This window comes from Cordyceps javanica, chromosome 4 (assembly GCF_051103115.1).
Source record: "Cordyceps javanica chromosome 4, complete sequence".
In the NCBI taxonomy this organism is placed as follows: Eukaryota; Fungi; Ascomycota; class Sordariomycetes; order Hypocreales; family Cordycipitaceae; genus Cordyceps; species Cordyceps javanica.
In genome coordinates, this window is record NC_139298.1 from 2,535,861 (window position 1) to 2,562,128 (window position 26,268).

General features: G+C 53.5%; 11 protein-coding genes across 11 annotated transcripts; 7 read left to right on the forward strand and 4 right to left on the reverse strand.

The window, feature by feature from the left end:
* Nucleotides 1–418: 418 nt before the first annotated feature.
* Nucleotides 419–2,944, forward strand: V2A60_006653 (NADH-quinone oxidoreductase subunit G family protein; the record flags this gene model as incomplete). The annotated part of the gene is made up of 6 exons (XM_083257946.1): nt 419–533; nt 594–617; nt 674–725; nt 783–797; nt 863–2,767; nt 2,827–2,944. The coding sequence occupies 6 exons, from the start codon at nt 419–421 to the stop codon at nt 2,942–2,944; spliced, it is 2,229 nt and encodes a 742-aa protein (XP_083114072.1).
* A 228-nt stretch (nt 2,945–3,172) lies between these two features.
* V2A60_006654 (uncharacterized protein) lies at nt 3,173–3,619 on the forward strand (the record flags this gene model as incomplete). Its single annotated transcript, XM_083257947.1, has 1 exon — nt 3,173–3,619. The coding sequence occupies one exon, from the start codon at nt 3,173–3,175 to the stop codon at nt 3,617–3,619; it is 447 nt and encodes a 148-aa protein (XP_083114073.1).
* Nucleotides 3,620–3,702: 83 nt separating this feature from the next.
* Nucleotides 3,703–4,596, reverse strand: V2A60_006655 (uncharacterized protein; the record flags this gene model as incomplete). The annotated part of the gene is made up of 1 exon (XM_083257948.1): nt 3,703–4,596. The coding sequence occupies one exon, from the start codon at nt 4,594–4,596 to the stop codon at nt 3,703–3,705; it is 894 nt and encodes a 297-aa protein (XP_083114074.1).
* Nucleotides 4,597–5,407: 811 nt separating this feature from the next.
* Nucleotides 5,408–8,233, reverse strand: V2A60_006656 (acyl CoA binding protein-domain-containing protein; the record flags this gene model as incomplete). The annotated part of the gene is made up of 3 exons (XM_083257949.1): nt 5,408–5,951; nt 6,014–6,311; nt 8,110–8,233. 3 exons carry the CDS (start codon nt 8,231–8,233, stop codon nt 5,408–5,410), a joined length of 966 nt encoding a protein of 321 aa, XP_083114075.1.
* Nucleotides 8,234–8,818: 585 nt separating this feature from the next.
* On the reverse strand, nt 8,819–10,042 carry V2A60_006657 (ribonuclease III; the record flags this gene model as incomplete). Its single annotated transcript, XM_083257950.1, has 1 exon — nt 8,819–10,042. One exon carries the CDS (start codon nt 10,040–10,042, stop codon nt 8,819–8,821), a length of 1,224 nt encoding a protein of 407 aa, XP_083114076.1.
* A 438-nt stretch (nt 10,043–10,480) lies between these two features.
* Nucleotides 10,481–10,791, forward strand: V2A60_006658 (mitochondrial 37S ribosomal protein mS33; the record flags this gene model as incomplete). The annotated part of the gene is made up of 3 exons (XM_083257951.1): nt 10,481–10,596; nt 10,654–10,709; nt 10,766–10,791. 3 exons carry the CDS (start codon nt 10,481–10,483, stop codon nt 10,789–10,791), a joined length of 198 nt encoding a protein of 65 aa, XP_083114077.1.
* An 846-nt stretch (nt 10,792–11,637) lies between these two features.
* Nucleotides 11,638–14,149, forward strand: V2A60_006659 (armadillo-type protein; the record flags this gene model as incomplete). Its single annotated transcript, XM_083257952.1, has 6 exons — nt 11,638–11,763; nt 11,824–11,904; nt 11,970–12,893; nt 12,942–13,016; nt 13,092–13,568; nt 13,625–14,149. The coding sequence occupies 6 exons, from the start codon at nt 11,638–11,640 to the stop codon at nt 14,147–14,149; spliced, it is 2,208 nt and encodes a 735-aa protein (XP_083114078.1).
* A 613-nt stretch (nt 14,150–14,762) lies between these two features.
* Nucleotides 14,763–15,580, reverse strand: V2A60_006660 (PEX14-like KPWE domain-containing protein; the record flags this gene model as incomplete). Its single annotated transcript, XM_083257953.1, has 3 exons — nt 14,763–14,918; nt 14,982–15,404; nt 15,470–15,580. 3 exons carry the CDS (start codon nt 15,578–15,580, stop codon nt 14,763–14,765), a joined length of 690 nt encoding a protein of 229 aa, XP_083114079.1.
* Nucleotides 15,581–16,730: 1,150 nt separating this feature from the next.
* Nucleotides 16,731–18,620, forward strand: V2A60_006661 (phosphatase 2C-like domain-containing protein; the record flags this gene model as incomplete). The annotated part of the gene is made up of 2 exons (XM_083257954.1): nt 16,731–18,448; nt 18,509–18,620. The coding sequence occupies 2 exons, from the start codon at nt 16,731–16,733 to the stop codon at nt 18,618–18,620; spliced, it is 1,830 nt and encodes a 609-aa protein (XP_083114080.1).
* Nucleotides 18,621–19,237: 617 nt separating this feature from the next.
* Nucleotides 19,238–20,159, forward strand: V2A60_006662 (uncharacterized protein; the record flags this gene model as incomplete). Its single annotated transcript, XM_083257955.1, has 2 exons — nt 19,238–19,492; nt 19,572–20,159. The coding sequence occupies 2 exons, from the start codon at nt 19,238–19,240 to the stop codon at nt 20,157–20,159; spliced, it is 843 nt and encodes a 280-aa protein (XP_083114081.1).
* A 1,726-nt stretch (nt 20,160–21,885) lies between these two features.
* On the forward strand, nt 21,886–24,305 carry V2A60_006663 (Up-regulated during septation-domain-containing protein; the record flags this gene model as incomplete). Its single annotated transcript, XM_083257956.1, has 3 exons — nt 21,886–22,041; nt 22,142–24,148; nt 24,213–24,305. The coding sequence occupies 3 exons, from the start codon at nt 21,886–21,888 to the stop codon at nt 24,303–24,305; spliced, it is 2,256 nt and encodes a 751-aa protein (XP_083114082.1).
* Between the last annotated feature and the right edge of the window lie 1,963 nt (nt 24,306–26,268).

Genomic DNA, 26,268 nt, shown 5'->3' on the forward strand with positions numbered 1-26,268 from the left:
TCTCTCCCCTGCTTCCATAATCGGCGTCAAACAATTTGATCTGGAGCACAAGATAGAGGAAGACTCGACTGAAGCTGCATGCTGCAAAGCAGGATGCGGCTCAAGCTCACCTACAATAAAATGTGCCCGTGTACAATTAATGAGAGAAGAGAAGAAAAGCAGTAGCAAAAGCTGACAATTTCGCAGCCGCGTTATAGTGCGCGAGTGGATGCGTTTGTGCCTCAGGCACCATTTGGCGCAGCCAGCCAATCAGCGCTGTTGTAAATTAATCCGTGGATGAACACACTAGCGGAGGAGCCTTTCCCGTCAAACCGACAGCAGTTCTTCCTCGCAGCGTCCCTCGGACTGAGTCCTTTAATCCGCCGCAGCGTACTGCATCTCATCACATCTCCCATTCATTCCGGCACGGCGGCAAACGATGCTTCGACACACTCTGGCTCGTTCCGCTCTGCGGACGGGCAGGCGAGCGGCCGGCGCCTCGCGCGCTTTCTCTGTATCTGCTCAGCGCCACGCCGAGGTGGAGCTTACAATTGGTGAGCAGTGCATCAATGGCGAGCGATTGACGCCGGGCGGGTGTGCTAACTGATCCCTAGATGGCAAGAAGGTCTCGATTGAAGGTAGGAACTGATCCCGTGGGCCCGCGAGGCGACGAAAACTGACCCGTATGTGACAGCTGGTTCGGCCCTGATTCAGGCTTGCGAGAAGGCCGGAGCCACGGTCCCTAGGTGCGTCCAATTGGTCAATAGAGACACGAATGAGAAATACTAACATTTCATCCATAGATACTGCTACCACGAGTACGATTGGCCCTTGACCCGGCGACACCCGATCCCCCGAAACGAAGCTGACAAATATTTTACAGGAAGCTCATGATTGCAGGAAACTGCCGTATGTGTCTCGTTGAAGTCGAAAAAGCCCCCAAGCCTGTTGCCTCTTGCGCCTGGCCTGTTCAGCCTGGCATGGTTGTCAAGACGAACTCGCCGCTCGCTCACAAGGCCCGCGAGGGTGTCATGGAGTTCCTCCTGGCCAACCACCCCCTCGACTGCCCCATTTGCGACCAGGGTGGTGAATGCGACCTCCAGGAGCAATCTCTACGCTACGGTGCCGACCGCGGTCGATTCCACGAAATTGGTGGCAAGCGTGCCGTCGAGGACAAGAACATTGGCCCCCTGATCAAGACTTCGATGAATCGTTGCATTCACTGCACCCGATGCGTGCGTTTCGCGAACGACATTGCTGGTGCCCCCGAACTTGGCTCTACTGGCCGTGGTAACGATATCCAGATTGGTACCTACCTTGAGCAGAACCTTGACTCTGAGCTCTCCGGAAACGTCATCGACCTTTGCCCCGTTGGCGCCCTTACCTCGAAGCCGTACGCCTTCCGCGCCCGTCCCTGGGAGCTGAAGCACTCCGAATCCATCGACGTTCTTGACGGTCTCGGTTCTAACATTCGTGTCGACTCCCGCGGTCTCGAAGTCATGCGCATTCTCCCCCGCCTCAACGACGATGTTAACGAGGAGTGGATCAACGACAAATCTCGCTTCGCTTGCGACGGTCTCAAGACCCAGCGTCTAACCATGCCGCTGGTCCGCCGTGATGGAAAATTTGAGCCCGCCGACTGGGAGGAGGCCCTGACTGAGGTCGCCCGTGCCTGGGAGCAGAAGAAACCCCAGGGCAACGAGCTCAAGATCATCTCCGGTGCCCTGACCGAGGTCGAGTCTCTGGTTGTCGCCAAGGACATGGCTAACAAGCTTGGCTCTGAGAACCTCGCTCTGGACACTCCTACTGGCAGCGCACCCATTGCTCACGGTGTCGATGTCCGCTCCAATTACCTGTTTAACTCGACCATCTGGGGCATCGAAGAGACTGACTGCATCCTGATTGTTGGCAGCAACCCTCGTCATGAAGCTGCTGTTCTCAACGCCCGTATCCGCAAGCAATGGCTACGTTCTGACGTGGAGATTGGCCTTGTTGGTGAGACCTTTGATTCTACATTCGAGTTTGAGCACTTGGGTGGCGATCACGCCTCGCTGAAGGCGGCCCTTGCTGGCCCCTTCGGTAAGAAGCTGGCCGCTGCTAAGAAGCCCATGATCATTGTTGGCTCTGGTGTCACCGACCACGTTGACGCGAAGGCCTTCTACGAGACAGTTGGTGCCTTTGTCGAGAAGAATGCCACCAACTTCCGTACTCCTGAGTGGGATGGTTACAGCGTTCTTCAGAGGGAGGCTTCGCGAGCCGGTGCCTTCGAAGTTGGTTTCGTTACCCCGTCCGCCGAGGTCGCTCAGACCAAGCCCAAGTTTGTCTGGCTGCTGGGTGCTGATGAGATCAACGAGGCCGACATCCCCAAAGACGCCTTTGTTGTCTACCAGGGCCACCATGGTGACCGTGGTGCTCAGATCGCCGACATTATCCTCCCTGGTGCCGCTTATACCGAGAAGGCCGGTACCTACATCAACACTGAAGGCCGTGTACAGATGACCCGCGCTGCTACCTCGCTGCCCGGCGCTGCCCGCACTGATTGGAAGATTCTTCGTGCTGCCTCCGAGTTCCTTGGCGCTCCTCTCCCCTACGACGATGTCACTGCTGTCCGTGAGCGCATGTCTATGATTAGCCCTGCTCTCGCCGTCTACGATGTTGTTGAGTCTGTTGCCCTCAAGGAGCTGAGCAAAGTCCAGCTTGTCGACCAGAACAAGGGCTCCAAGGCCACGGGCACACCCCTTAAGAAAGCCATTGAGAACTTTTACTTTACCGATGTTATTTCAAGAAGGTACGTCTCGGTACAGTCACTACATTGCTCTTGAGACAAATGCTAACACCCGCGACTAGCTCGCCTACTATGGCCCGATGCTCCGCCGCCAAAGCCAGCGGCGACCCCAGAACAAACCTCATGGCCCCTGGCATGGAGGAGGATAGACCCATGGGCCAGGTTGCTTACGGATCATAAAAAAATTGTCAAGACGGCTGTACTAAAATTAAAGAAGCATTTCCTTGCGTGTTACAATGTGGAGGGGGGTTTACTTTGTACATATAAAGACGGTAGATTCAGTGGCGACAGGTAGATAACCTTGAAGAGACGGTGAATTCAATTTTTTTTAATTAAATACATTCTCCTAACTGATCGCGACCACTTATCTGCCGTCTGCCTACTCAGTACTTGGAAGTCTTCTTTAGAATGGACTTGGGCTGTAGTTTCGAGCGGCTTGCCGGTGCTGTCGACTCCGGCCCTGGTGCTCCCGCCGCCGCCCTCGCGTCTGGCTTTGTTGATGGGCCCGTCTTGCTCCTGACGTGGGGTTCTGATGACGACGAAAAGAACGGTTCTTGTTTTGCCGGCGCGCCAATTCCGCTCTTGGCTTGTCTTGCCGATGACGACGGAGAAGACGCAGACGGCGGCGGCGCAGCTGATGCGCTGGCTTGTGGCCTCGGTGACGGGCCATGCTTACTCTGGACCGGAGCTGCGTTTGATGAGGGCGTCTTCTTGGACGCAGCCGATGCACCCGCCTGCGGCTTTGACCGTGCATCCTCCTTGCGTCCAGCACGAGGTCCGCCGCCTGCCGACCGTTCCTCGGCATTCTCGCCGTGCCGCTGCCTCGGGCCGGTACCGTCCCGGCCGCTCTTCTGACCCTCCTCGGCTCCTCCTCTGATGCTGCTGCTGCTGCTGCTGCCGCCGCCGACGGCGGCGCTCGACGGCGGCGCGGATCGATCCTACTCGACCTCGCGCGCCACCGTGCGCCGCTGCGCCCTCTCCTTGTCGAGCGCGCGCCGCCTCATGTCCCTTCGGGCGGCGATGTGAGCGTTATAGCCGCGCAGCTCCGTGGTGGCCTTGCTGACGAGCACGAGGGCCTCGCGCGCGGCCAGCTGGCGCGGCGTCGCGGCCGCGCGGTGCGTGAAGCTCGGCTCCGGCACGTCGCCGATGGCATCCCCCGCGTTCCTCTTGCCGCTCCCCCCCTGTAGGATCTGTGCCACCGAGGTCCGTAGAGGCGGTGGCGCTGGTGCGGGTGCGGCCATATTGGCGAGCATGCATTCCAGATCCGCCGAGGATGCGGACCATCCGCCGGCGGCGCGTCGTTGCTGGTGGTGGTGGTGGAGGCTCTCGCGGACGGCGACGCCCTGCACCGCCGCCGCCCTCTCCTCGTCACGCACAGCTTGCCTCATCAGACGGGCGCTTTCACGGCGGAATAGTGTCAGAATGTTGGCGCGCACGGCGGCCGCGTGCCGGTCGCACCGCGCCAACGCTTGCCGCATGTGCTCGGCGCGGTCCGTCTCGGCGAGCGCGGCGGACCGCCGCATGGATTCCTCGCTGGGCAGGATCTTGGATACCGGGACGAAGATGGCCGGCACAAGTGAGCGAAGGCGTGGGATAGGCGCCTCGGCGGCGACTGTCGGGCACGTTGCCGCCGTTGGCGGTTGTGCGGGCTGCTCGGAGGAGGTGTTGCTCATGACCACGTCTTCGTCGGCTTGTGAAGCTCGTCGGCCTGGATGATTGCTCTCATCCTGTTTGGCCGGCGAGACCGCTTTCGGGGCGATGCCGATGGGAAACGACTGCGAGGCCCGACGCATGGCCCTCGGCGAAGTTGGCGTGCCTGGAGGCGGCGGCATGGATGGCTGCGTGTGTGGCTGAGGTTGGCGCGCCTCAGTAACAAGACTAGAAAAGATGACAAAAAATAGAGGATGTTCCTTTTCTGCGTGTGAAAGGGGAGAAAAAGATGATGGGAAAAGATCGGTCGAAAATGAGGATGTGCTGGCAACGTCTGCCGCATGCATTGCATGCATGCACATAGTAAAGTGATGCGACCCAACGCGGGCGTTTGCAACAAGGCGGGCATGCCCAATAAAATAGCGGCGCTTGCTACATTGAACAAAGACTTGCACTGTTTCATTCGGACAGCCACAAAGACTGTGAAAAAGATCTCTCTCACACGGACGCTATTCAGACATGAGCCGCGGTGAGAATAGTATTGCGGAGAGGTGGTGGCACGATGAGTGATACTATACGTACCTGGGCCGCAGGATCCAAGCCCGGATAGTAGACAAATAAATCCACATGTATATGCTTGCTTCCTATATAAAAGTCTTTCAATGGTATCTAATACAAATAAAACTCCAAGTCATGAAAATATGCCGTTCTACTAGCCCTTTTGTTCGTACACATGTGTAATCGCTGGAAAAAGACATGCTGATGAACGTGTCATTGTCGGTCCCTCGGCTCGGCATCATGAGACCACTTGTGACATTGTCGACACTTCCTTCTGTTGCACAACTTGCTGCTGCGTAGCGATGGCTGCCTTGTCACTTCCAGAGACGCAGGGTCTTCCGGAGTGCACTGCATATGCGCCTCCATGGACTATCCGAGACTGCTTGTGAATGCTTCCTCTGCCAGACAGAATGGAAACTAAACCATGCCAATCTTTCACCTCGATGGCACGATATTTCTCACGTATTCGCGTACGAGAGTCAGTGCCGCACGCACGAGGTCCTCGAGCCGGCGATCCTTTCGCTTCCTCATCCATACCAGAATAAGGGATAGAATTACGCAGTCGATGAGAAGGTGTTTCATGATGGACCAAACTAACCAGCCAAGCCATGAAGGGAAGCTACGCTCCTTTTTTGATTTCCATTCCCGACCTGTTGAAATCTGCTCACGCAGGGCTGCCACCTCGGCGGATAGCTTGGTGATGGCGCGCTCCATCTTTCGCTGTGACCGACCGCTTCCAACGCTAACATCATGTCCCATTTCGCGGTCTTCTAGATCCATCTGCCGTTGTGAGCGTAGTTCGGCTTCGTCCTGTTCGCTCATCGGGCTTAAGATCTTCATAGGGCCATCACTACCACTCATTGGTTGTGTGAAGCGTCGTGGTGCCGCAGCTTGCGGCGAAGAATCGCTCGCACTAGGGCTGTTGTGTTTGATTTGGTTCCAAACGAATTCGAGTTCCGATACTAGTTCTCTTCCGTCCCTGTTGCCACGTCTGTTAGTCGATCTTGATCCGAACTCGGACCAGGCGGTCCAGGAACTTACGCTGTTGTCGCATATCGATGCATCGTTTCGATAAGAGCCTCGATGTACCGTCTCTTGGCTTCCGTGCGGCTTATACCCTTTTGGCAGTTCCATGCATCCCATTTATCGCGTTCCCGTTGCAGCTCCTCCGCGGTCAAGCCTGCACCAGCCATGGGCTGCTCCATGACCCCATCCACATCACCCTCCATTGCCTGCTTGTAAAGTCCATATAGTCGAAGTCGCTCGGATGGCGGTGGCCGTGACGCGCCCGTCTTTGGAATCTTTTTGACTGTATTGAGGGCGTGGACAAAGACTCGATCTATTTTGATTGGTTAGCCAAGTTCGTAGCGAAAGAGTGGTCCATGGCGCAATTATGCGAGGGTTCCGGTTGAGTCGACGTGCCTACAGAGTCCGCCATATTGACGAGGGACGTAAAATGTGATTATTCAGAGTTGATGACGCTATCAATCTCACGCGGTCGCCACGGCCCGAGGTGCTGGCATTGACAACCTGCAAAGACCTATTTTATCGGGACCTCGGGACAAACAAGCGTGCCAATGGCGTCAGGACCCCCGCTGAGAGATACAACACGGCAGAAAGGAGGACAAGCGAGTCGAATGGGCAGCTAGCCAGAGCAATGGACGCAAAATTGAAGGTAAAGAAAAACGTAGAGGCGCGAGGGTAAGGATATGAGCCTGGGGGAATTGTGATGGAGAAGACAAGCGCACAGTCTGGTGAGTGAAAGCAAGCCCATCCCGTTCTGATATGCGCTGGCCCGCTGAGGAGCTCCAGTAATAAAGCAGCCCGGGTTGCCACCCCCAGAACACGCTTATTGAGTTGTGCCTCGGCGAGTCTGAGTTGCGCCGATGCCTGGCCCCTCCCCCTCTACTTGCCTACCTAGGTAAACGCCCTAATAATAACTGCTAGTTACTGAATTTATTAGTGCTGCACCTATAATAACAATAAATCTCGGGGCACCTTCCCAGCAACGCGAAAGCTGGGCGGCTGAGATCGCGACAGCGGTGCTCGCCGCTCATGGTTTAGCGCATCTGCCACCCCCAAAACAGCGCTGAGAGCCCGATGGTACGACTTGACCAGCACATTAGTGCCTACCTCTATACAAACATGTGAAACTCGCGTGCTGCACCCCCACTGGCTCCCGCTGTTACTCAGTACATATTGGGACCGCAACGAGGAAGCCGGTGTTTGCTGTCCCGATTCCTCTGTCCGCAGTGAAGCAGCTATCATCATCTGCCACTTCTGCGCAAAAAGCTAGGGGTGCCGGGAAATATGCTACTCGGCCTAGGATGCCACCTTCGGGGAGCAAGAGTGGCTGAAAGTGAATGGTTACGCTTTCCGAGCTCGGTTTAAGATGACTATGCTGCGGCATCGGCAAAGGCTTCTATAAGCCTCTCCATGTATCTCTTTCGGTCGTCTAGTTTGCGGTCGATGATGCTAGACAAATTACGGCGGTAACGACGGGAACAGAATCTAAAATATGCGCCATTGTCAAGTTCTTCATCAGGAAATTCAAAATGGCCTTTCAGGATACGATCATAAAAGATATCTGTGAAAGACACCGGATCCCTCAGTGCCAAGGGACCCAAAATGTGCTGTTGGCCCATGACTGCTCCATGATAGACGAGAGTGGCTCTGTGTCCAGGTATCTGCACTGCTGTAGTTTCTCTTCACGTCTGATCTGCTCCATGAACTCTCTGTGTATGGGCGCAAACCCGACAGAGGTGACTTTTTTGTAGACGGGCATCATCGTACTTCTCATCCCAGGATTGTGGCAGCGTCTGCCCAGAAGTGACTGTTTCAAGAAGTAGATAGCTGATATTAAGGGCTGCGAAACGGCTAGAATTGTGAGGGGCATATTGTGAAGGTTGCTGGAGGCCAAAAGCCGCCCGAAATAGGCGTCGTGCTTCGTGGAACCAGCGCGACCACCAGGGAAGGAGGCTGGCATTCGTGAACTAGTAGAATAATAAGACTAGGAGACGAGGATTCGAAGGCAAGGGCGCTCACCCTTTGATTCGTAGATAACCCAAAACCGTATAGCTTTGGTATGGGAATAGAGGGGCAGTTCGTCTCGAGCCAGGCATACGTAGCCGCCTCACAGTTAAGCTTTTCGTCCGAGTTGCCGGGATTTGCTACTTCCCCGACGCGGTAGGGCAGAGGAAAGCGAAGAATAGCATGAGGGATACGTGACTGCGCAGGGTCGACATTGACGTTGAGCGGCATGACAAGATTAAAGGATCCATGTTGCCACCATTCTTGGGGGGGAATTTCGATGTCGGTTGGCTTGGTACCCAGGTGGTGTGCTATCACCTCTGCCAGAAGAGCGCGATGCCCTTCTATATAGCCGTAGAAGGCGAGTTTATCCAGTGGGTACTGTAAAGCGTGAAGACATTGGCGCTCCGATTTGTCGCAGAAGAGAAAGTGATGGGGCCGGAGAGTAAATTGCGCGTCGTCATGACGGATCCTTCGAGGCGATAACCATAGAGAGTGAAAGGGGCAATCGAGGGACGCGAGATGTCAGGAGATGGCAAAGCCTGGGGAGTTGCCCAAAAGAGCCATGAGGAACAAGTCAGGGGTGAAACACGTCGAGGTGATGCGCATTCAGAATTTTCAGAGTATGAGAAGGGCCAGTGCGTTTAATTGGAACATGATACTGTTCAATAAGTTCGAATACCTGTGTATATCTCTTTTAAGGAAGGTACTAGAAGACAAGTATTCTAGAAAAGCTCGGCAAACGCGGTAGGCATGCCATTTTCTCCTAAGGGTATCTGCACCAAATTCCAGCCTTACCATAGCCCAAGCACATGCTTATATTACAACCCCCTTTGCTTCTACAAAAGCCTTCTTCTTGCCTTCGTACAGCTTCATCAGCTTCTTGTTTTGCAGAGCTTCCGCTGCAGCCTTTTGACCAGCCTCTTTGATGCTCAAAGCAGATCCCACACCCAAAAGCTTGTTCTGCTCGCCCCAACCATCCAAGTAGACTCCAACAGTGAACAGTTCTTGGCCCAGGTGCCTGTCCCTTTTATGTGACTCCATTCTTTCATAACGTAGCACTATTCCTTTGGCCACAATCTTAGAGCTCAGCTCTTCCTTTGCAGTCTTTCTGCGTCCATTATGTTCGGTCCTAAGCAGCGGTGCCTCGCCCTTTTCTGCTTTTTGCACATCTTCGATTATGGACCGGCCCCAAAGCGCTTTCAGCCAACGTATTGAAGTCTCAATGCCATGAACTGGGTCGGAAAGAATAACTGCGGCGACGTAGGCCTCAAACATATCACTCTGTGTCTTGAGCAGATCTTTGTCGCTTGAGCTGCCCCGGGCCGGCTTTTTCTGATTCAGAACGTCCCTCGGTAGTTTGGCTCGCGATTCCAAACCGTATTCTCGAAAATAGGATGCCAGTGTGGTATTTCGTATCAACCTCTCTCGGATCTGGGAGCAGCGGCCAGAAGGGAGTTGCAGGAATGTCTTGTCGATGAGCGCGGTTGCAATGAGTTCCAAGTACGCATCTCCTAACCATTCCAGCCTCTCGTATTGCTTATCAGGGCTACTTCCGGCAATGAAGCCAGGGTGGGTGAAAGCTAGCTCCTCGAGTTTTCTGTCCTTGACTTCTGGTAGTGGTGGAAGCGCGTGCGACATCTCAGACGAGCGCCAAGGTGTCACACAGTGCATAGAAGGAATTTGTAGATTTAAAGATGATGAATTCGAAACGTCAAAGGTCTCCGGGCCTGAAGCTGGTGCCTGAGAGAGTAGTTGCAGCTGTGGTGTAATGATGTCGGCCAGTCTAGCAAGACTCTGCTTCGCTGCCAACAGTGCTGTGTCCTGACTGCGCTCTTCATTGATACTATCGCTGCACTGTTTCAGTTGATGCAAAGCAGAGATAATGGCGTCTGAATTATTTGCCAATTCTTTCAGGGCCGTGAGCTCTGCGTCTGAGAGTTGACGACCTTTTTGATCCTGCGTTTGCTGTCTTTTGCCTGGTTGTTCCGGTGCATCGCCAAGACCGACGCCATCATAAGATAAAGGGCGCTTTACCATGTCTTTTCTGTACCTATTTTTGCCGAAATATAGAGCAAATATTTTACTATTTCGATTTGCACAACGGATTAAAAAAGAAATATGATCAGAAGAAAAGGGCATCAACGCTCTCAAGGTCTATATTTAAAATGGGTCCGAGCCCCCGGTAACCAATCAGGACCCATAATTGCGGAAAGCTGCTCGCCTTTCGCAACCTGCCAGACTTCATAGCTTCTTCTTATTTTCTCGCAACGGCAACTTTGCAACGCATGTTCCACGATGAGTGTTCCACGCGCACGGGTAGTAGATCTGATGAGGGTAGGGGAGCAAACTCATGTATTTCCACCGCACATTAGCTAATGGCCCCAGGCACAATGTAAAGTCTTTGCGACGACATTTAACCCTGAAGGAACGCGACTCGGTAACAAAATCCTGCGTCAACGCCTACGAGGCCCCGCGATGGCAGCCTACTACCCTCGCAAGCTTGTCACGATCAAGGACGTCAAAACTGAATTTGGTCCGGAGCTGGATACGTGGGATCCTGACGAGGAAGCCCGTTTCGAGTACATTGAGGAGTAGGTGTCCACCGAATGCGCCAAGATGATGCACAAAGGCTAATTCCTCACGAATAGACTCAAGGCTCGTGGAAAGAGTAATCCAAAGAAGAAGTCGGCGCCGCCTGCTGCTGGTAAGTACCTTGTTGACACGTTCTCCTTGTTCCCCGTTGCTGATCCACGTTTCTAGCGCCAGTCAAGGGAAAGAAGAAATAAGTACACCGACCGATTACGATCACCAGCGGATATACAAGCAAACATATATATAAAGATGAGTTAGGCATGGCCAGAATGGCCAAAGCTGAACAACTTGGCGCGCGCCAAGCAATTTGCATAGGCCTGGAGCGATGTAACAATTCCTGTACAAATAGTTTCGACAGAGGTCCCATACACTTGTGTTGGCTGGACATTGGGCTTGTGGGCGTTGTGGGCGTTATGGGATAATCAATAATGCTCATGTTACCCAGAATCAGTGTTACCTCGTGTGAAGACTAGAACAACCATTTCATCGCGTAGCCGGAAATGTAACTTTCAGAAACAAACGCACTTGTGGGCGATTTGCGCTTGGATTTTCTGCCTCACAACCTGGAAACGTGTTGGACGTCTGGATCTGCGATATCCCGAGATTGAGAAAACCTTTTTCGCTTCATTAGCTGAATGCTAGGTGAATTGATCTCAGAAGCTTTTATCAGTCGCATTAGCGAATGCACCTCGCTCGCTACACCTGACGGCACCTGCCATGGCCGAAGCCGGCTGTTCTTTCAAGCTGCATACACCTACCTACCTACCTACCTACCTACTTACCTAGGTACTGACCGGCAACCATTTCCCCTTGCAGATTTTTAGGTCCGTTTTGACATTTTCTTCCTCCCTTTGCTCTCGGCTTCTTCTTCTCTTGTTCTACCCAGCTACACCCCTGCATGCAACAGTCTGGTTTTGCATTTTGTCTTCTTTTCTCGGATACGTGTTCATCATAATTTTTGCTAAAAGATACACGGAAGCCTTGTTGTTAAAGGCGTCAGGCTCTTTTTTGTTTGTTTGCATCCCCCTTGGCGGCTTCTCATGTCTGCACCTGTCTCCAGCGGTTCGACACCCCAGCGGTCTCTACCATCTCCGCTTGGGCCATCGCCTCATGAGGTTGCTGGGACATCAAGTGACTCACCGCTACCTGCGAACAAGCCAGCTGCCGTGAGATTGCATCCGGGACTCTGCTACCACTTTTCCTTTGATGCTGACATATGCCTATAGGATGGCTCTCGTTGTCTACTCGCCCCGAAAGTAGTGAAAGCGCTCTCAACTTCGAAACTTGCCAACAACCTCGGAGCCAAGGTAATTACTAGGACGTTTGTTAGTGTCTTAAATCGACGACTAGTTACTAACAAGATGCTCACCAGATGGTAACGGAGGACGTTGGTGTCAGAGATACATACCCCATGGACAAGTTGTTGGCCAAGCTTTCTGAACAGCAAGCCAAGTTGAATCATCAGTCCACCCGGCCCGGGCCCGCGGAAAAGCAATGCTCGTCTTTTGCGGAGCGTGAATGCTCCAGCAATTCACTGCCAATGACCCCTGCGACTGATGCTTTCCAAACGACTGACCCTACAACTCGTCCGGCCAGTGCAACTATAAACGAGGCACGGCTCGATGTGAATGAAGTACTCCGCCTCAAGCTGCAACTTGCACAAGCCCAAAACCAAATCTCGAAACTTGACCAAGAACTTGCACAGTCACGTACCAGCGAACCGGATTCCACAACTTCAGGCTCAGCTGCTGGCAGAAGATCAGCTCCGGCTTCCCGTGACAGTCCTTGGCCCATCACCGAAGACTCGCACTCAGACACAAGCGATACCATGTCTGCGTCTGCTTTTAGCCGGGCAAGGGGAATATGGGGTCAGCCAAAGACTTCCTTCGGCAATAATGCCAGCCAATCGAGCGCTACAGAGCCTTCACCTGCAAATTGGCTGGGAGGTCGCGCAGCGCCGCATTTTCCTGACCCCGGTGTGCCTTTTCCTGTAATAGATGGCTTCCGATACCGTATGGCACAAGAGTCTGACGTGATGGGCCGCCCAGGACATAATCGACGTGCAACTCGGTACGACAACCGCGGAGGCCCATCTTCTTTTGTGTCAAGCCATAGCTCGGGTGCAAACTATTTTGACTCTTTGAGAAATACCATGAACGGCCCTGCAATAGGCATGGGTCCCCCACAAGCAAGTTCCGGCATGGTTATGTACCCTCAATACCAGCAGCAGACAGCAGGCACAGCGTTGTCTCCGCATGCATCCGAGTTTACGTCAAAGGCTGGATGGAAAAATGAGGTAAGCTCGCTCCCAGAATAATCAGGTCGCATCACTAACATGTGTCAGATGGCTCTTCAAGAAGGACCTACGTATCTACCTCCTACGGAGCCGCTCAACTATCGTCGACTACTCGATCGCAATGTCAACTGCAACTAGAAGTACATCGTTGACAAGATTGTCTGCAATAACGATCAGCAAGCTTCCATTTTCTTACAGCAAAAGCTCAAAGTGGGCACACCTGAGCAAAAATACGAGATTGTTGAAGCCATCGTCGCCCAGGCATACCCGCTCATGGTGAACCGATTTGGAAATTTTCTAGTTCAGCGTTGTTTTGAACATGGCACTCCAGAGCAGGTCATTAAAATTGCCGAGGCCATACGCGGCAACACTCTCAGCCTCTCAATGGACCCATTCGGTTGCCATGTTGTGCAAAAGGCTTTTGATTCGGTTCCTGAGAACTACAAAGCAATCATGGTTCATGAGCTGCTTCGCAGGATTCCTGAAACTGTCATTCATCGATATGCTTGCCATGTTTGGCAGAAACTTTTTGAGCTGCGTTGGACTGAATCTCCGCCACAAATCATGACTTATGTCAATGACGCTCTCCGTGGCATGTGGCATGAAGTCGCGTTGGGCGAAACCGGAAGCTTGGTAGTCCAGAATATATTCGAAAACTGCCTCGAAGAAGACAAGGTAAGTCGTGAGCGCATTGCAGAGGGTAAGCAGATTTCCACTGACCGAGGATCCAGCGCCCATGCATTGAAGAGGTGTTGGCCAACATCGACATTGTTGCACACGGGCAGTTCGGAAACTGGTGCATTCAGCATGTATGCGAACACGGCGCTCCTCCTGATCGAAGCCGAGCGATTGACCATGTTATTCGCTATGCATCGGAATATTCAACCGACCAATTTGCATCAAAAGTCGTGGAAAAATGCCTCAAAATTGGAGGCACAGATTTCCTCGGCCGTTACCTGGATCGTGTGTGCGAAGGCCGCCGTGATCGAACTCGGATTCCGCTGATCGACATTGCCAGCGACCAATACGGTAACTACCTGATCCAGTGGATCTTGAACAATGCAACGCCACAGCACCGAGAGATGGTGGCAGCACATATACGAAAGCACATGGTTTCGCTTCGAGGCTCCAAATTCGGCTCCCGAGTTGGGATGCTCTGCACCAACCATGCAGTAACCACCAGGCCAGGCCATGGGGGCGGACCAAGCATCCCAGGCCGGCTGCCTGGTCCGAGATATGGCGCCAACTACAGATGATAAGAGCAGAGTGTGAAGGCTAGCTATGGCGTGTTTATGCAACTGGCAGAATGTCATGATATTGTTGACCCAGCAGGCGGATCAAGGACACCCTCATCTCAAGTACGGAAACACCTGTCATGTCGAAATGCCCGCAGGATAAAATTTTGTCAATTTCTTCTTAACAATATTTTCCCACGAAGTTAGATTACAGATCAAACGTCATCCTACGCTCGGTAAGCTACAGCTTGGCTGGGTGCATTGGACACATTATGGTTATGAATTTTGCAATATGGTGGGGAGACGGCTCACCGCATGGCATGTGCAGTGATTCTTTGCGGGGGTGGTTTTACGTAGCGCGTCTCGTGGAGAGAACCAACTATTACTTGTCGGTCTGATGCGGAACGCGCAGCAGTTGATAGAAATAGTGGCCCTTTTTATTATCGATAGATGTGAGAAGGAGGAGATTCGTCTAGTGTATCTTAGCAAATGCATTATTGTATAACTATTTACATGAAAAGAAGATGCCCTTGAGGTATGAATGCTAGATACAAGCCTTGATGTATTCACTACTGGCCGAAAGCAAATAACGCCGAGAAGAAAAGGGTTATGGGCCTGAGAATGCTGAGTTTTTTTAGACAGCTTCTGTTTCCGCTTGCTCAGAAGCCACGTCGACTGGAGGAAAGTCGGTATCCAGAGCAGCCAGTCTATAAGTATCGTCTGAAGGGGCAGTGGCATCTTTTTCCCACGGCTTACGAGGTGCCGTGCGAGCTCCCACAGGTTTGACCGCCTGTCACAGATTAGCTTTCTGCCTCAAAACCCTTGTTTGAGGGCTGAGCCTCCCTAGACGTACTGGATCTCGGATGATGGTGTTTGGGATCTGGCGAATACCGGGCACTTCCTTGCCCTCCTGCAACAGCTTGATCATTTCTGCAAAAGCCATTGGATACGCCGGTTGGTCTCCTGCGGCGGCGGCGGCGGCGGCGCGATCAACATAGAGATCGGCTTTGGGTGCGGCTTTTTGCCAGTCAAGAACTGGCGCTGCCTCTGCTCCTGCAGCCGCACCGCCGTTGCTGCTGGCGAGGTACTCTGGCGGGAGGATGCTGGGCGGGGTGTGGTCTGGGTGGGCGGCTAGCCAGGCCTGGTACGCGGCAAAGTCAATGTTGACGCCTACGCGCTGAGTGTAGTAAAAGATGCGGGCGTGAATGGCCATGTCGGCAGGCGAGCCCTGCTGGTTGGGTGCGCTGGGGTCCCCGAGGATGGCGTGGAGGCCCGACTACCGGGGGAGGTCAGCACCTGCGACGAAGAGCGTTTAAGACGGCATGGGAGGGGATCAAGTACCATGAACGCCTTGTCCTTGGTCCAGGGATAAGAGTCGAAGGCGCGGAACACGGCATCCTGGTCTGTGAGGGAGCGGATGCCCTGGACGCCTGATAGCTGCTCCGCGGCCATGGCGCGTGATGTCAGGATTTGGGGGTTGTTATTGGTGATGATGGGTTCTTTGGCAGGAGGGAGGTCAGGTACTGGAGAAGAGCGTCGACTGTGAAAGAAGTAGTGCGTCAATTAGATACAATAAAACAAGTTCATGGGCTAGAGTCGGTTATTTTGTGAGAAGATGAAGGCAAGGCACGTGAAAGACAAAAAGAATCTGGGGTTCCGATGAGAGACGATGGTAGGTTATTAGTGAGTGAAGCTACACTACTTACTGGCGGTGGGTTTATGAAGGGTGCGGTGGAGAGGGCAAGATTTTGGGTCGCAGCAAACAAATGCTCCGTGGATAATTCCGAGCAGCCATTTTGCTGCCAAGTACTGCGATTGTGTGCTGATTTGCTCATGATCATTTGAGGCCCACAGGTAGGCAGGGATATCTGTACCTGTCCACTCATAATGATCTGTTGTGCCTTTGGCTGTCTTGGGTCGTGACTGTGGCAGAACCTCGGCTGGGCGCAAGAGTAGTACTGAATATTACCTGTAAGGTATAACTGCGGTAGGTACGGAGTAGTAAGTAGTGATTAGATGGTTGGATGGGAGAGTGGGTGCCTATACTTAAGCTCTGATTAGACGTATTACATAGTACATGGCACAAGCAGCGCTGCCAAGTGGCACAACTTGATAAGGATCTAGATGAAATCAGACTTGAAATTCCATCATTTTGAAGATTCCTTCTTTAACCATTTCGGAAATTCTGTGAAGGAAAACCCTTCGGCATATGAACTGACTACACCCTGTCACCAATACATATCCTGCTCCGCCAACTAGGTCAACTCCAAGCCTCCCCTGAAAAGGCACTGAACACGCCGTAACGACAGTCTGTTCCTACCTCTGACCCGCCCGCCACTCGCAGCTCCCGATGCCTATCAGTTAAGCAGTTACTCCCACCCACTCCCACTGTCGGGTGTGCTGATCTGCTGCTCCCCACACTCTGCATAGCCCACTCCAGCTGATCACCTCTCTACATCAAAGCATCAGTCCAAGGCGTCATCTCTTCTCCTGCATCCTCACCTCATTTGCGCCCTCTCACCCGGTCGCAAGAGCTACCGGCAGCTCTGCCCGCTTTCGCAAATCCCCTCCCTCGCTCAGAAACTGAGCTCGGGGTCTCGAGATGCATCGTGCGGCCCTGCAAGCCTTCCGCACGACCTGCCAAACCCGTGTCCGGTCAGTTGCCCACGGTCGGCCCTCCCTGCGAGGCCTTCTCTCCTCGCCCGGCGCCGCCTCGCTGCATTCATCCACGGCCGCTGCCGCCGCCGCCCGCCGACAGCAGACAGCCGCTAGCCTGCCCTTGCGGTCCTCCATGTTCTTCCGGCGCATTCCCGCCGCGCTCGTCTCCAGCATTGTCGTCGGTTACGGCGCCTGGTACTCCTACAACGGAGGTGCTAGCTGGAACCTCACGAGCGCCACCGGCGCGCGCAGCCTGACCTCCAACGCCGGCCAGGCGCCTCTCGGCACCACCACGGGCACCGCGTCTGCGGCCCTGCCCACCAGGACCGTGCTTGTCGTCGGCGCCGACGAGCTCCGGCAGGGTACTATTGTGGGCGAGGAGCCAATTTCCAAGGTGACCGGCGACGGGCGCCGCATCGTGGAGATGTTGAGTCCCGAGCAAGCCACGGAGAAGCTCCGCAAGTCGGAGGAGTCCTTCACTGTCAACCGTGGTCGGGGTGTTACTCGCTACGACCTTGTTCAGCTGTCCAGCAACGACCCGATTGAAGATGACCATGCCGAGAAGATTGTAGAGGTCAAGGCCTCGTCAGCCGACGCCCAAAATAACGACTGGATGTTTTGGGGTGTGTTTGATGGCCATTCTGGCTGGACGACCTCGGCGACGCTGCGCGAGAGCCTCATCAGCTATGTGGCCCGGGAGCTGAATGACACATACAAGACGACCAGCGGCGGTCTACCCACTGCCGATGCCATTGATCTCGCTATCAAGACTGGCTTCACCCAGCTCGACAACGAGATTGTGCATAAGAGCGTCGAAAAGGTCTTCAAGGCGAGCTCCAAGGCCGTGGCTGCCGAGCTTCTCCAGCCAGCCATGTCAGGCTCCTGCGCTCTATTGTCCTTTTATGACACCCAGAGCCAGCTTCTCCGGGTGGCGGTCACTGGCGACTCGCGCGCTGTCCTCGGTCGCCGCTCCGAAAGCGGCAAGTGGACGGCGACCGCCCTCTCGGAAGACCAGACCGGCGGAAACCCTAGCGAAGCCGCGCGACTGCGCAGAGAGCACCCCGGCGAGGACAATGTCGTGCGCAACGGCCGCGTCCTTGGTGGATTGGAGCCCAGCCGTGCCTTCGGTGACGCCGTCTACAAATGGAGCCGCGAGACCACCCTCAAGCTCAAGCAGGGCTTCTTTGCCCGCAGCCAGTCGCCGCTGCTCAAGACGCCTCCCTACGTTACTGCGGAGCCTGTGGTGACGACGACCAAGATCAGCCCCGAGAATGGCGACTTCCTAGTCCTGGCCACGGACGGGCTCTGGGAGATGCTCACCAACGACGAGGTGGTCGGCCTCGTCGGCCAGTGGATCGAGTCGGAGGCCAGAACAGGCTCGTCGTCCGGCTCCAGTCTCGAGTCAGCGTGGGCCAAGGTCTTTGGCGCGTCGAACAAGGCGCTTCCCGTTGAGCAGAGCAAGGAGTCTAGTGGCGGCGGCGACGGCCAGCGGGTGCCGATCCGTATGCAGCAGTGGGGGAATGACCCTGCAGCCAAGGGGCGTTTCCTGGTCAAGGACAAGAATGTAGCGACACATCTTGTCCGCAACGCGCTGGGCGGCTCCAACGACGAACAGGTCCGCGCTCTCTTGACTCTACCCGCCCCTTTTTCTCGACGTTATAGGTACGTTTACGCAACTTCCCGTGCGTTGTGCCAAATGCTAATCGCGTCAATATTCTACAGGGATGATTTGACCGTGCAAGTCATCTTCTTTGGCAACGGCCCGAAGACGGGCGAGGTTGCCGTTAACCACGAAGCGACTGCCAACAATGGTGCTCCCAAACCCAAGCTGTAAAACTTGCAACGTGCTTTTGCTGCCTTGATTTTCCGATACCTTTGAACGGATGCTGTATAGATGTACATGGCAAAGCGGATGGAGCCGGCGTTATGATGGAGTACGAGTTTACTACTACATGGCAGACTCTTTTGAACACTTGGTCTAATAATAGCTCAAGGTGTAATTAACACTCAAACTGAAATAAAAAATCAACATTTTACCTGGTGATTATGCAACCGAGTCGTGTAACGCTGCCGGTGGGCTTTGTGTAAACGAGAACCGTTGAAGCTGCACGTGACGGGTATGACGCCACATCTCCAACTGCCGAGCAAGCTGTCCAGTTTCCTAAACTGCCATGCAAGCTTGCGATAAACGACATTGCAGACTACCGAGCTCGTTTCTGGCCCACGGAATGCGCTAAGGCAACCCTTGGCACCCCGAACGAGTCGACTTTCAATTTACAGCTGGACTTGGGGAAGTTGCCGCGAAGCCATTTGCCAGTCAATGCGGCACAACCAGGTTCCCGCGGACAAGCTCCCATAGACTCACAGCTTACGACGGCAACCCTCCGGTCCGATTGCCTATTTCCTTTTCGAAACAGCGATACATTGATACAGTGATACTACATAGAAACGATGACATTCACCAATACGCCGGTCACGCGGCTGGTGGTGCTGGGCCTCGTGTCTGCCTCGATTGGGGCGAGCCTGCTGGACATTAAACACTATGCCTACATCCTCATCAACCCACACCTAGTGCAATACGGACAGTTCTGGAGGCTATTTACATATCAGTTATGCTACACCAATTCGGCTGAGGTGTTGTTCGCCGCCATGTCGCTGTATAATCTACGGACTGTCGAGCGCATGTGGGGATCCAGAAAATACGCTGTGAGTAGAGAAGAGTGTTGTCATTTTGCGACGGATCGGGGCTGATGGCTAATGCGTTTCGGGAACGACTCGAAAACAGTCATTCATCGTCGTCACATGGCTCATCACCTCGATCGTCCCGCCCGCGTTTATGGCGGTCCTACGACCGCTGGCGCCGAGCCTCTTCAACTACATGCCGGGAGGGCTAACGCCTGTCATCTTTGCGGTACTGGCGCAGTTCCACGCAATGGTACCGCACATGTACAAGTACCGGATCGCCACGTCGGACGCGCCGCCGACAAGCGAGCCCTTTTCCGGGCTGACGCTGTCGGACAAGTCGTACCAGTACGCGATCGCGCTGCACCTGTCACTGCTGCAGTGGCCCGGGTCTCTGGTGGGCGCGGCGGTGGGCTGGGTGGTGGGTTCCGCGTGGCGCGGTGGTCTGCTGCCCAACCGGTTGGTGACGTGGCGACTGCCCGGCTGGATGGTGGGCGTCAAGACGCAGCGCAGCGGCGCCGAGTTTGAGCAGCTGCGAAGGCGGCTGGAAGGGGAGAATGCGACGGCAGCGGGTGCAGCGGGTGCCTCGACAGGTGTTGATGCGGTGCGTGGTGGGCAGCAACAGCAGGATGCGGATCGAAGACGAACAATGGGGCAGCAAATAGTAGACCAGTTCCGGGAGGCATTGTAATCGTACAGGTAGCAGGGCTGACAAGAGGACGAGCCTCGCTCGGCCTTCCCTTTGACCGCGCAGGAGGAGATATCACAAGCCGAGGTAGCCGACTGAGTTTTAGGCGGATGTATACAATCCGAAGAAAGCAAATCTTACTCACCAATACTGAAGTAGTGTGTGTATGTGACCATGGTTGCCGCCGACGTACTCGAGGTCGCATCAGATACCGAGGCCATGACGTGAAACCAATTCTGCGCCCGGCCGTGCTGTCACCGCTGTGACAATGTACACAAGATCGGGAGAGACCGAGCAGCTTCGCACAAAGGTGGTCCGCATCAGTTTGAGGTCTCGTCAGAGGAATTCGAAAAAAAAAGGAAAAAAAAAAAGAAGATGTAAGACATTGATTGAGGAGAGCGCACCGGGCCGAAAAGTGCAAACGCTACTGGTAGAAGGGCCTGAGTAGAATTGGCTGCAAGAAATCTAGTCAATGCGAGACATTCATTCACCCAAAAAAAAAAAAAAAAAAAAAAAAAAAAAACAAAAAAACAAAAAAAGGTACAGGCCCGATTTCGTGACTGTCTCGTCGTCATCCTTGATCAAATCAGCATCATCATCAGTCTCGAGAGTCAAGGTTGCTTTCATGTTGGGAAGCGTTTCCCTTTTTCCCCCCCAATGTGACACTGACATGTCGACAAGGAATGAAACTTGAAGCTACCAGCAAGAGTTCTCGGATGGCACGGTTTCTGGGGCACAAGCTATGTACCGAGCATGTAATCCGCACTTGGTTGGATCAGGGGAAAGCAGGGAAACAAGGTTGAGAGGCTCCGCGAACAAACTGTGACGATTGATCAATGATAAAAGTTCCTTTCCGTGAAAGAGTACATTTCCGTCACCAGCGCAAGTGGCTTGGATGCAAGGGGACTATGCAGGTATTTGCAGGGGTCTCAGGTACAAGCGCACCCCACAGACCACACCAGCCCGCTCTCTCTCCCGCTCGCACTCTCCTTTTTTTTTTTTTTGGCCTCGCGCCGCCCATCTCAGCGACGGACCTCTCAGCCTTTGGCCAGGGTCTTGCGCCAGCGCACCTCTCCTCACTCTTGGGACGACGACCTGGGCCATCTACTAATCTGCCGTACCTGCCTGTGCCCCTTGCAGCCTTTGCCAGAGAGCCTTCCTTTTCTTTCCCCTGTTTTTTTTTCTGAAGCTGTGGCTTTTGCTTTTGGCCATCCATCGTACTTTATTACCACAGAAGCCAGGTTAGCCTCGCGATTTGGCAGAACTCGGCTCGAGGAGAACGAAGCGGGTAAAAAAAAAAAAAAAAGAGACGTCTTTGATTTTTCTATTCACTCTTTTCTTTCCTTTGTTGTCTCATCATCGAACCATCTCTTTCTTTTTCTCCTTCTGGTGCTGCGCGACAAGCTCCTATATCTGCCTAGCCCACGTACGCGCCTCCATACCGGTATCGAGTCCCCCCCCCCCCCCCCCAACCACCTCGACCTCGAAGCGGCTTGCGACAGCCGTCCGAACCCTCACCCAGTCTGGTACACATTTTTTGGCTACTTGCGACGTTCTTCGCTTTCTCGCTACGTCTTGGATATTTTGCTACATGGAGAGTGGCCTCTCAAGTTGCTTTCGCTTTTCTCAGCTTGCGACAACCAACGTCGCCCCGAACCGTCCCCTCCCCCCTCGGTTGGCCTTAATGCATTAATGATTACGACCCTACCACGCGACTATAGATCCTGTCATGAACGGCGTTGCCTCGGGCAAGAGCCCGTACAATTATGGCGCCTCCAACCTGGCGCCCGCCGGCGGCCCCATGGTAGGCGGCAAGGCCGCCGTCGAGGAGTTTGCCAGGAATATGCTCGTTGGCGAGGATCGAGACGCGCCACGATACGCTCCGGTAAGTAGCTCCGGTCTGCGAGAAGGACTGGTCCGCTTGTCCAGGCCATCATCTGCATGCGCCGTGTTGCGCATGAGCGCTAACACAACCTTGCAACTAGGTTAATCGTACACCCAGCCCAGCCGTCGTCGACCTCAAGGACCCCATCCAGATTCATCTTCTCACCGAAACTGCCCTGGCCGACAGCAATAAATACGAAATCCTCCCTCAGGAAGAGGTAGACAACCTAAAGAAGCAATCCCAGCTCATGACGCAGCGTATCGAAGCCACCAGAGCCAACCTCGCCATCCAAGCCAAGTACCGAGATGCCGCCCTGTCCATGGCCAGGCTGTCTCCTGATGGCTCCCAAGATCCCCGGGCTGAGGAAGATGGTGTTCAAGCGCGGCGAAAATGCGAAGAGCTCGCTCTCGAACTCTTCAATCTCGAAAAGAGCCTCATGGTCCCGCAGCGGCGCATACTCGAGCACACGGCCGGTATTCTCCAGCTCACCCACAAGGCTTCCAAGAAGAAGAACGCGCAGCAAAGCCAAGTCGTCAATGGAATCCCGGGGAGCCCCGAGAGCCTATATACTTATTCCCACAGCCGCAACAGTCTGGACGCCGCGGCCGACGAAAACTACTTCGAGGACGGCATGTATCCGCTTGACCAGGCGGGTCGCAAAAACGCCATCGAGATACCCATGAAATCGCCAAACAGAGAGCGCGGCGAGATGGACCGCGTCAAGGAAGAAAATCTGATCATCCTCAGGTCTGTCGGCGATTTTGAAGAGAAACTCCGTGTTCTCAACGGGTCTCTGCGCGACACCATTGTGCGGTTCAACCCCGACGTCAACAGTGACTACATCGAGCCGCCTCGCAACACGTCGAATGCCAAGCCTCTGGAGATGCTGAAACTGCAAATTGAGTATCTCGAAACGGGCCTGGTCGCTGTCCAGGCCGAGCAGGAGTCTTCTCGAGGCGCCGGCCCCAGTGACGCGAACGAGAGTGATGGTGCTGTCCGCCATCTGTGGAGCGTTATTCAAAACGATTTTGCCGGTACCAGACAACGAAGAGAAGAGCGACGCCGAGCGCGGGTTGACAAGGGCCTATCTGAGAATGACGAAGACGAGGGATCTGACGATGAGTTTGACCACTCCGAGGATTACAACATCCAATCATTCACAAAACGGGTCAACTACCTGTCCTCGCAGACAGCTACCCTCAAAGACCAGCGCACGGTCCTGAAGCGCCAGATCAAGCAACAGCGAGAGCTCAACAACAAATCAGATGCCGAAAAGGACGAAGAACTGGCCCGCCGACAAGAAGAGATTGAAGGCACCCGTCAAGCTGTTGCCCGCGCAGAGAGAGACGCCATGGACGCCCAGAATATGCTGGCTGAAGCCCTGCAAGATCTCGAACAGGCCCGCGCCCATGCCTCTTCGGCCGGAAACGCCCAATCACAACTTCAGGATCGCGAAGAGACAATTGAGCTGCTGGAGAAGAAGATCAAAAAGGTCGAGGCCGAAGGCAAGCGTGCTAGTGAGCTCGCTGCAGAGCTTGAAAAGGCTGTCGCCGACAAACAGGCTGCGGAAGCGTCTGCCGACATGCTCAGAGCCGACATGAAGCTAAAGGACAAGACGCTCAAGAACAAGGACAACGATATGGATGAGCTCAACATGACGATTGCCGAACTGAAGACGGAAGTCACAATCGCCCGCGCCGAGCTGGACGGAGCTTATGGAACTCGCGCCGAGCGCGCGGCCGATGTGGCGGCTCTTAAGAATAATGCCGAAGTACAGAAGCTCAGCAATCAGATCGAGAAGCTCAAGAAGGAGCTAGCAGGTACAGCCGAGGATCTCGAAAGTATAACCAAGGAAACTCTGGGTGCCGAACGCGAAAAGGTAGAATTGGAAGGCAAATTAGACGAGGCGCTACAGGCTAGGCAAAAATTCGAAGCCGAGGTGGAAAAGGCGCGCGAGCAGATTGCCAAGCTCCAGGAGGAGCTGGACGGGCACCGCCTCAGGGTTGCCGGTGGCGGCAAGAGTGGTGGTGCCGGTGCTTCTATGCTGAGCGAACAGTTTCGTGCCACGATGAGGGAGGAGAGGAAGAAGTTCCAGGAGGACTTGAGGGTACGTACCAACCCACGACTGCACTGTTTCTGTTTGGCCAAGATGCTAATATGTAACTACACAGGAGGAGCGAAGCCGAGCCCGCAAACTAGAAGAAGAGCTTGCGCGCTTAAAACGGAGTCAAGGACCAGGCAAAAGTCCGCTGAGTCCGCGGTAACAACGAATAGGCTCTCCCGCGCCGTCTCCCTCACTTCTGACGCCAGACTATGGCACAAGGTCTCAGCCGTCTTCGTTTAAGCCGGAGTCGCGCGCCTGAGAGCACCCTCGTTTCGTTTTCATGTTGTTACGCTTCGCGCTACCGGGGTTTTGCCTCTATCTACCTGTAAATACCACGGCACCAGTGGAGAAGCTGCCCTGCGCAACAATGGCTGGCCCTTCTTGGTCTGCTCCTGCAACCTCCCACGACGATCTACGGCCTCGATTAGACTACAAAGAATCTCACCAACTGGCTACTCTTTGGACGCTTTGTATACCCAGAATACAGCGTTTTTCTGTCCCGGTTTCTCCTTTCTCGATACATTTTTACCTGCAATTTTTTCTCACTACCGCTCGCTGTCACTATTTCCCGGGAGTTGGTGCTCCCTGTTTCTATGCGTTGGGATTTTACAAGATAGACCATCACTTTGTTCTGTGTCGTTTACATTTCTACTTTCTCTACTGGATCGACTTTTTCAGTTGTCGATTGTCGGTTGTTGGTTGTGGAGCTTTTTGGTTGTTTGGGCATTATGAGGAGCGCGCAATGTTTTTTTTTTTTTCGGAAAAAAGAAGAAGGGCATCATTCATGCAGGAGATGGGCAGAGGGAAGAAATGACAAGGACGAAATGCTTTGAGCAGGTGGGAATGGATCCTCTGGGAAAATTCACAATTGGGAAGGGATTGCTCAAAGTGACAAGGCTGAGAGAGCGTGTATTTATATTGTTATACGCTCTTCTCTATTCATGTCGTCTACCCCCCTCTGACTTTATTTTGGATCTGGTTTTTTGTTTATTCTAGTTGAAAGGAAAGACGAGAGGTCGATCAATATCAATTTTTTTTTCCCTGGTAAAAATAAAAGCTATCCAACCTGCTTTGTTGATACACCATCTGATGTCTTTGTAGCGGGCCGGATGGTAGATCAATCTGACCCAAGGACGTTGACAGATGAAAGATGTTCAGCAAGATGATTTAGGAAGCGAATTACTCTGGCTTGAAATCCCTCCCTTCCCTCCCCTCCAAGGACAAGCCAGTTTTTTTTCTTTCGACGCGAACTTGTATCCTTTTCTTTGTGTGTTTTCTTTTTCAGAAATCTACAGGTTTAGGAAGAAATGTATGTAGAAAGACAATTTTAAAAACCAAAAACAAGACAAGGAGGGGGGGGGCTCTCTGCTTTCCCTTTTCCCATTTCGACATTCATTGCGTTGTGGAGAACGCAGCACAGTATATATATATATATATATATAATCTCTCTGTTCGACTTACACCTTTTCGGTGGGGGGCCAACCCAATAATAATAATAATGATAATAATGATAATGATAATGATAACAAGAACAAGAACAAGAACGGACAATCAAACAAGAAAAAGAAAACCCCGCCACAACACACAGCAGAGTACCGCCCAGCAAAAGGGACACGTTCCGCGCCAATCTTGGTCCAGGCAAGGGAGGGGGGGGGGGTAGCAGCGCTCATAGAACTGCAGGACTGTCATTGTTTTCGGCTTGTATTGGATTCATGAAAAGGTAAAAAGAGGAATGGTTTGATGAGTGTCTCCAATGTCTTGGGTCATTGATCGCGACGGCGAAGCCTGCAGGAGAACAGTGACTCACATGCCCCGGCCTCGACTTGAGTCTCCCCCCGCGCTTATTCTCCTTGCATGAAGCTTCGTCTTTTCCTTCTTCCTTTCGAGTTGCCACATGGGATTGTCTTCGCCTTGTTTTTGTTTTCGGGGCTGTTTTGAGTTTCACGCTGCAGTAGTTTATCTGCATGCGAGAGTACTCAGTAGCCACAACAAATAGCAAATAGCGGCGCATGGCCCGGTCATCGATAGCGCCACTACTTAGTCTAGATGCCGACGTAATCACACTATCCCCAAGGACCAAAACGTCTTTCGCCTGCATGTTGGCCAAACTTTACAATAAAAAT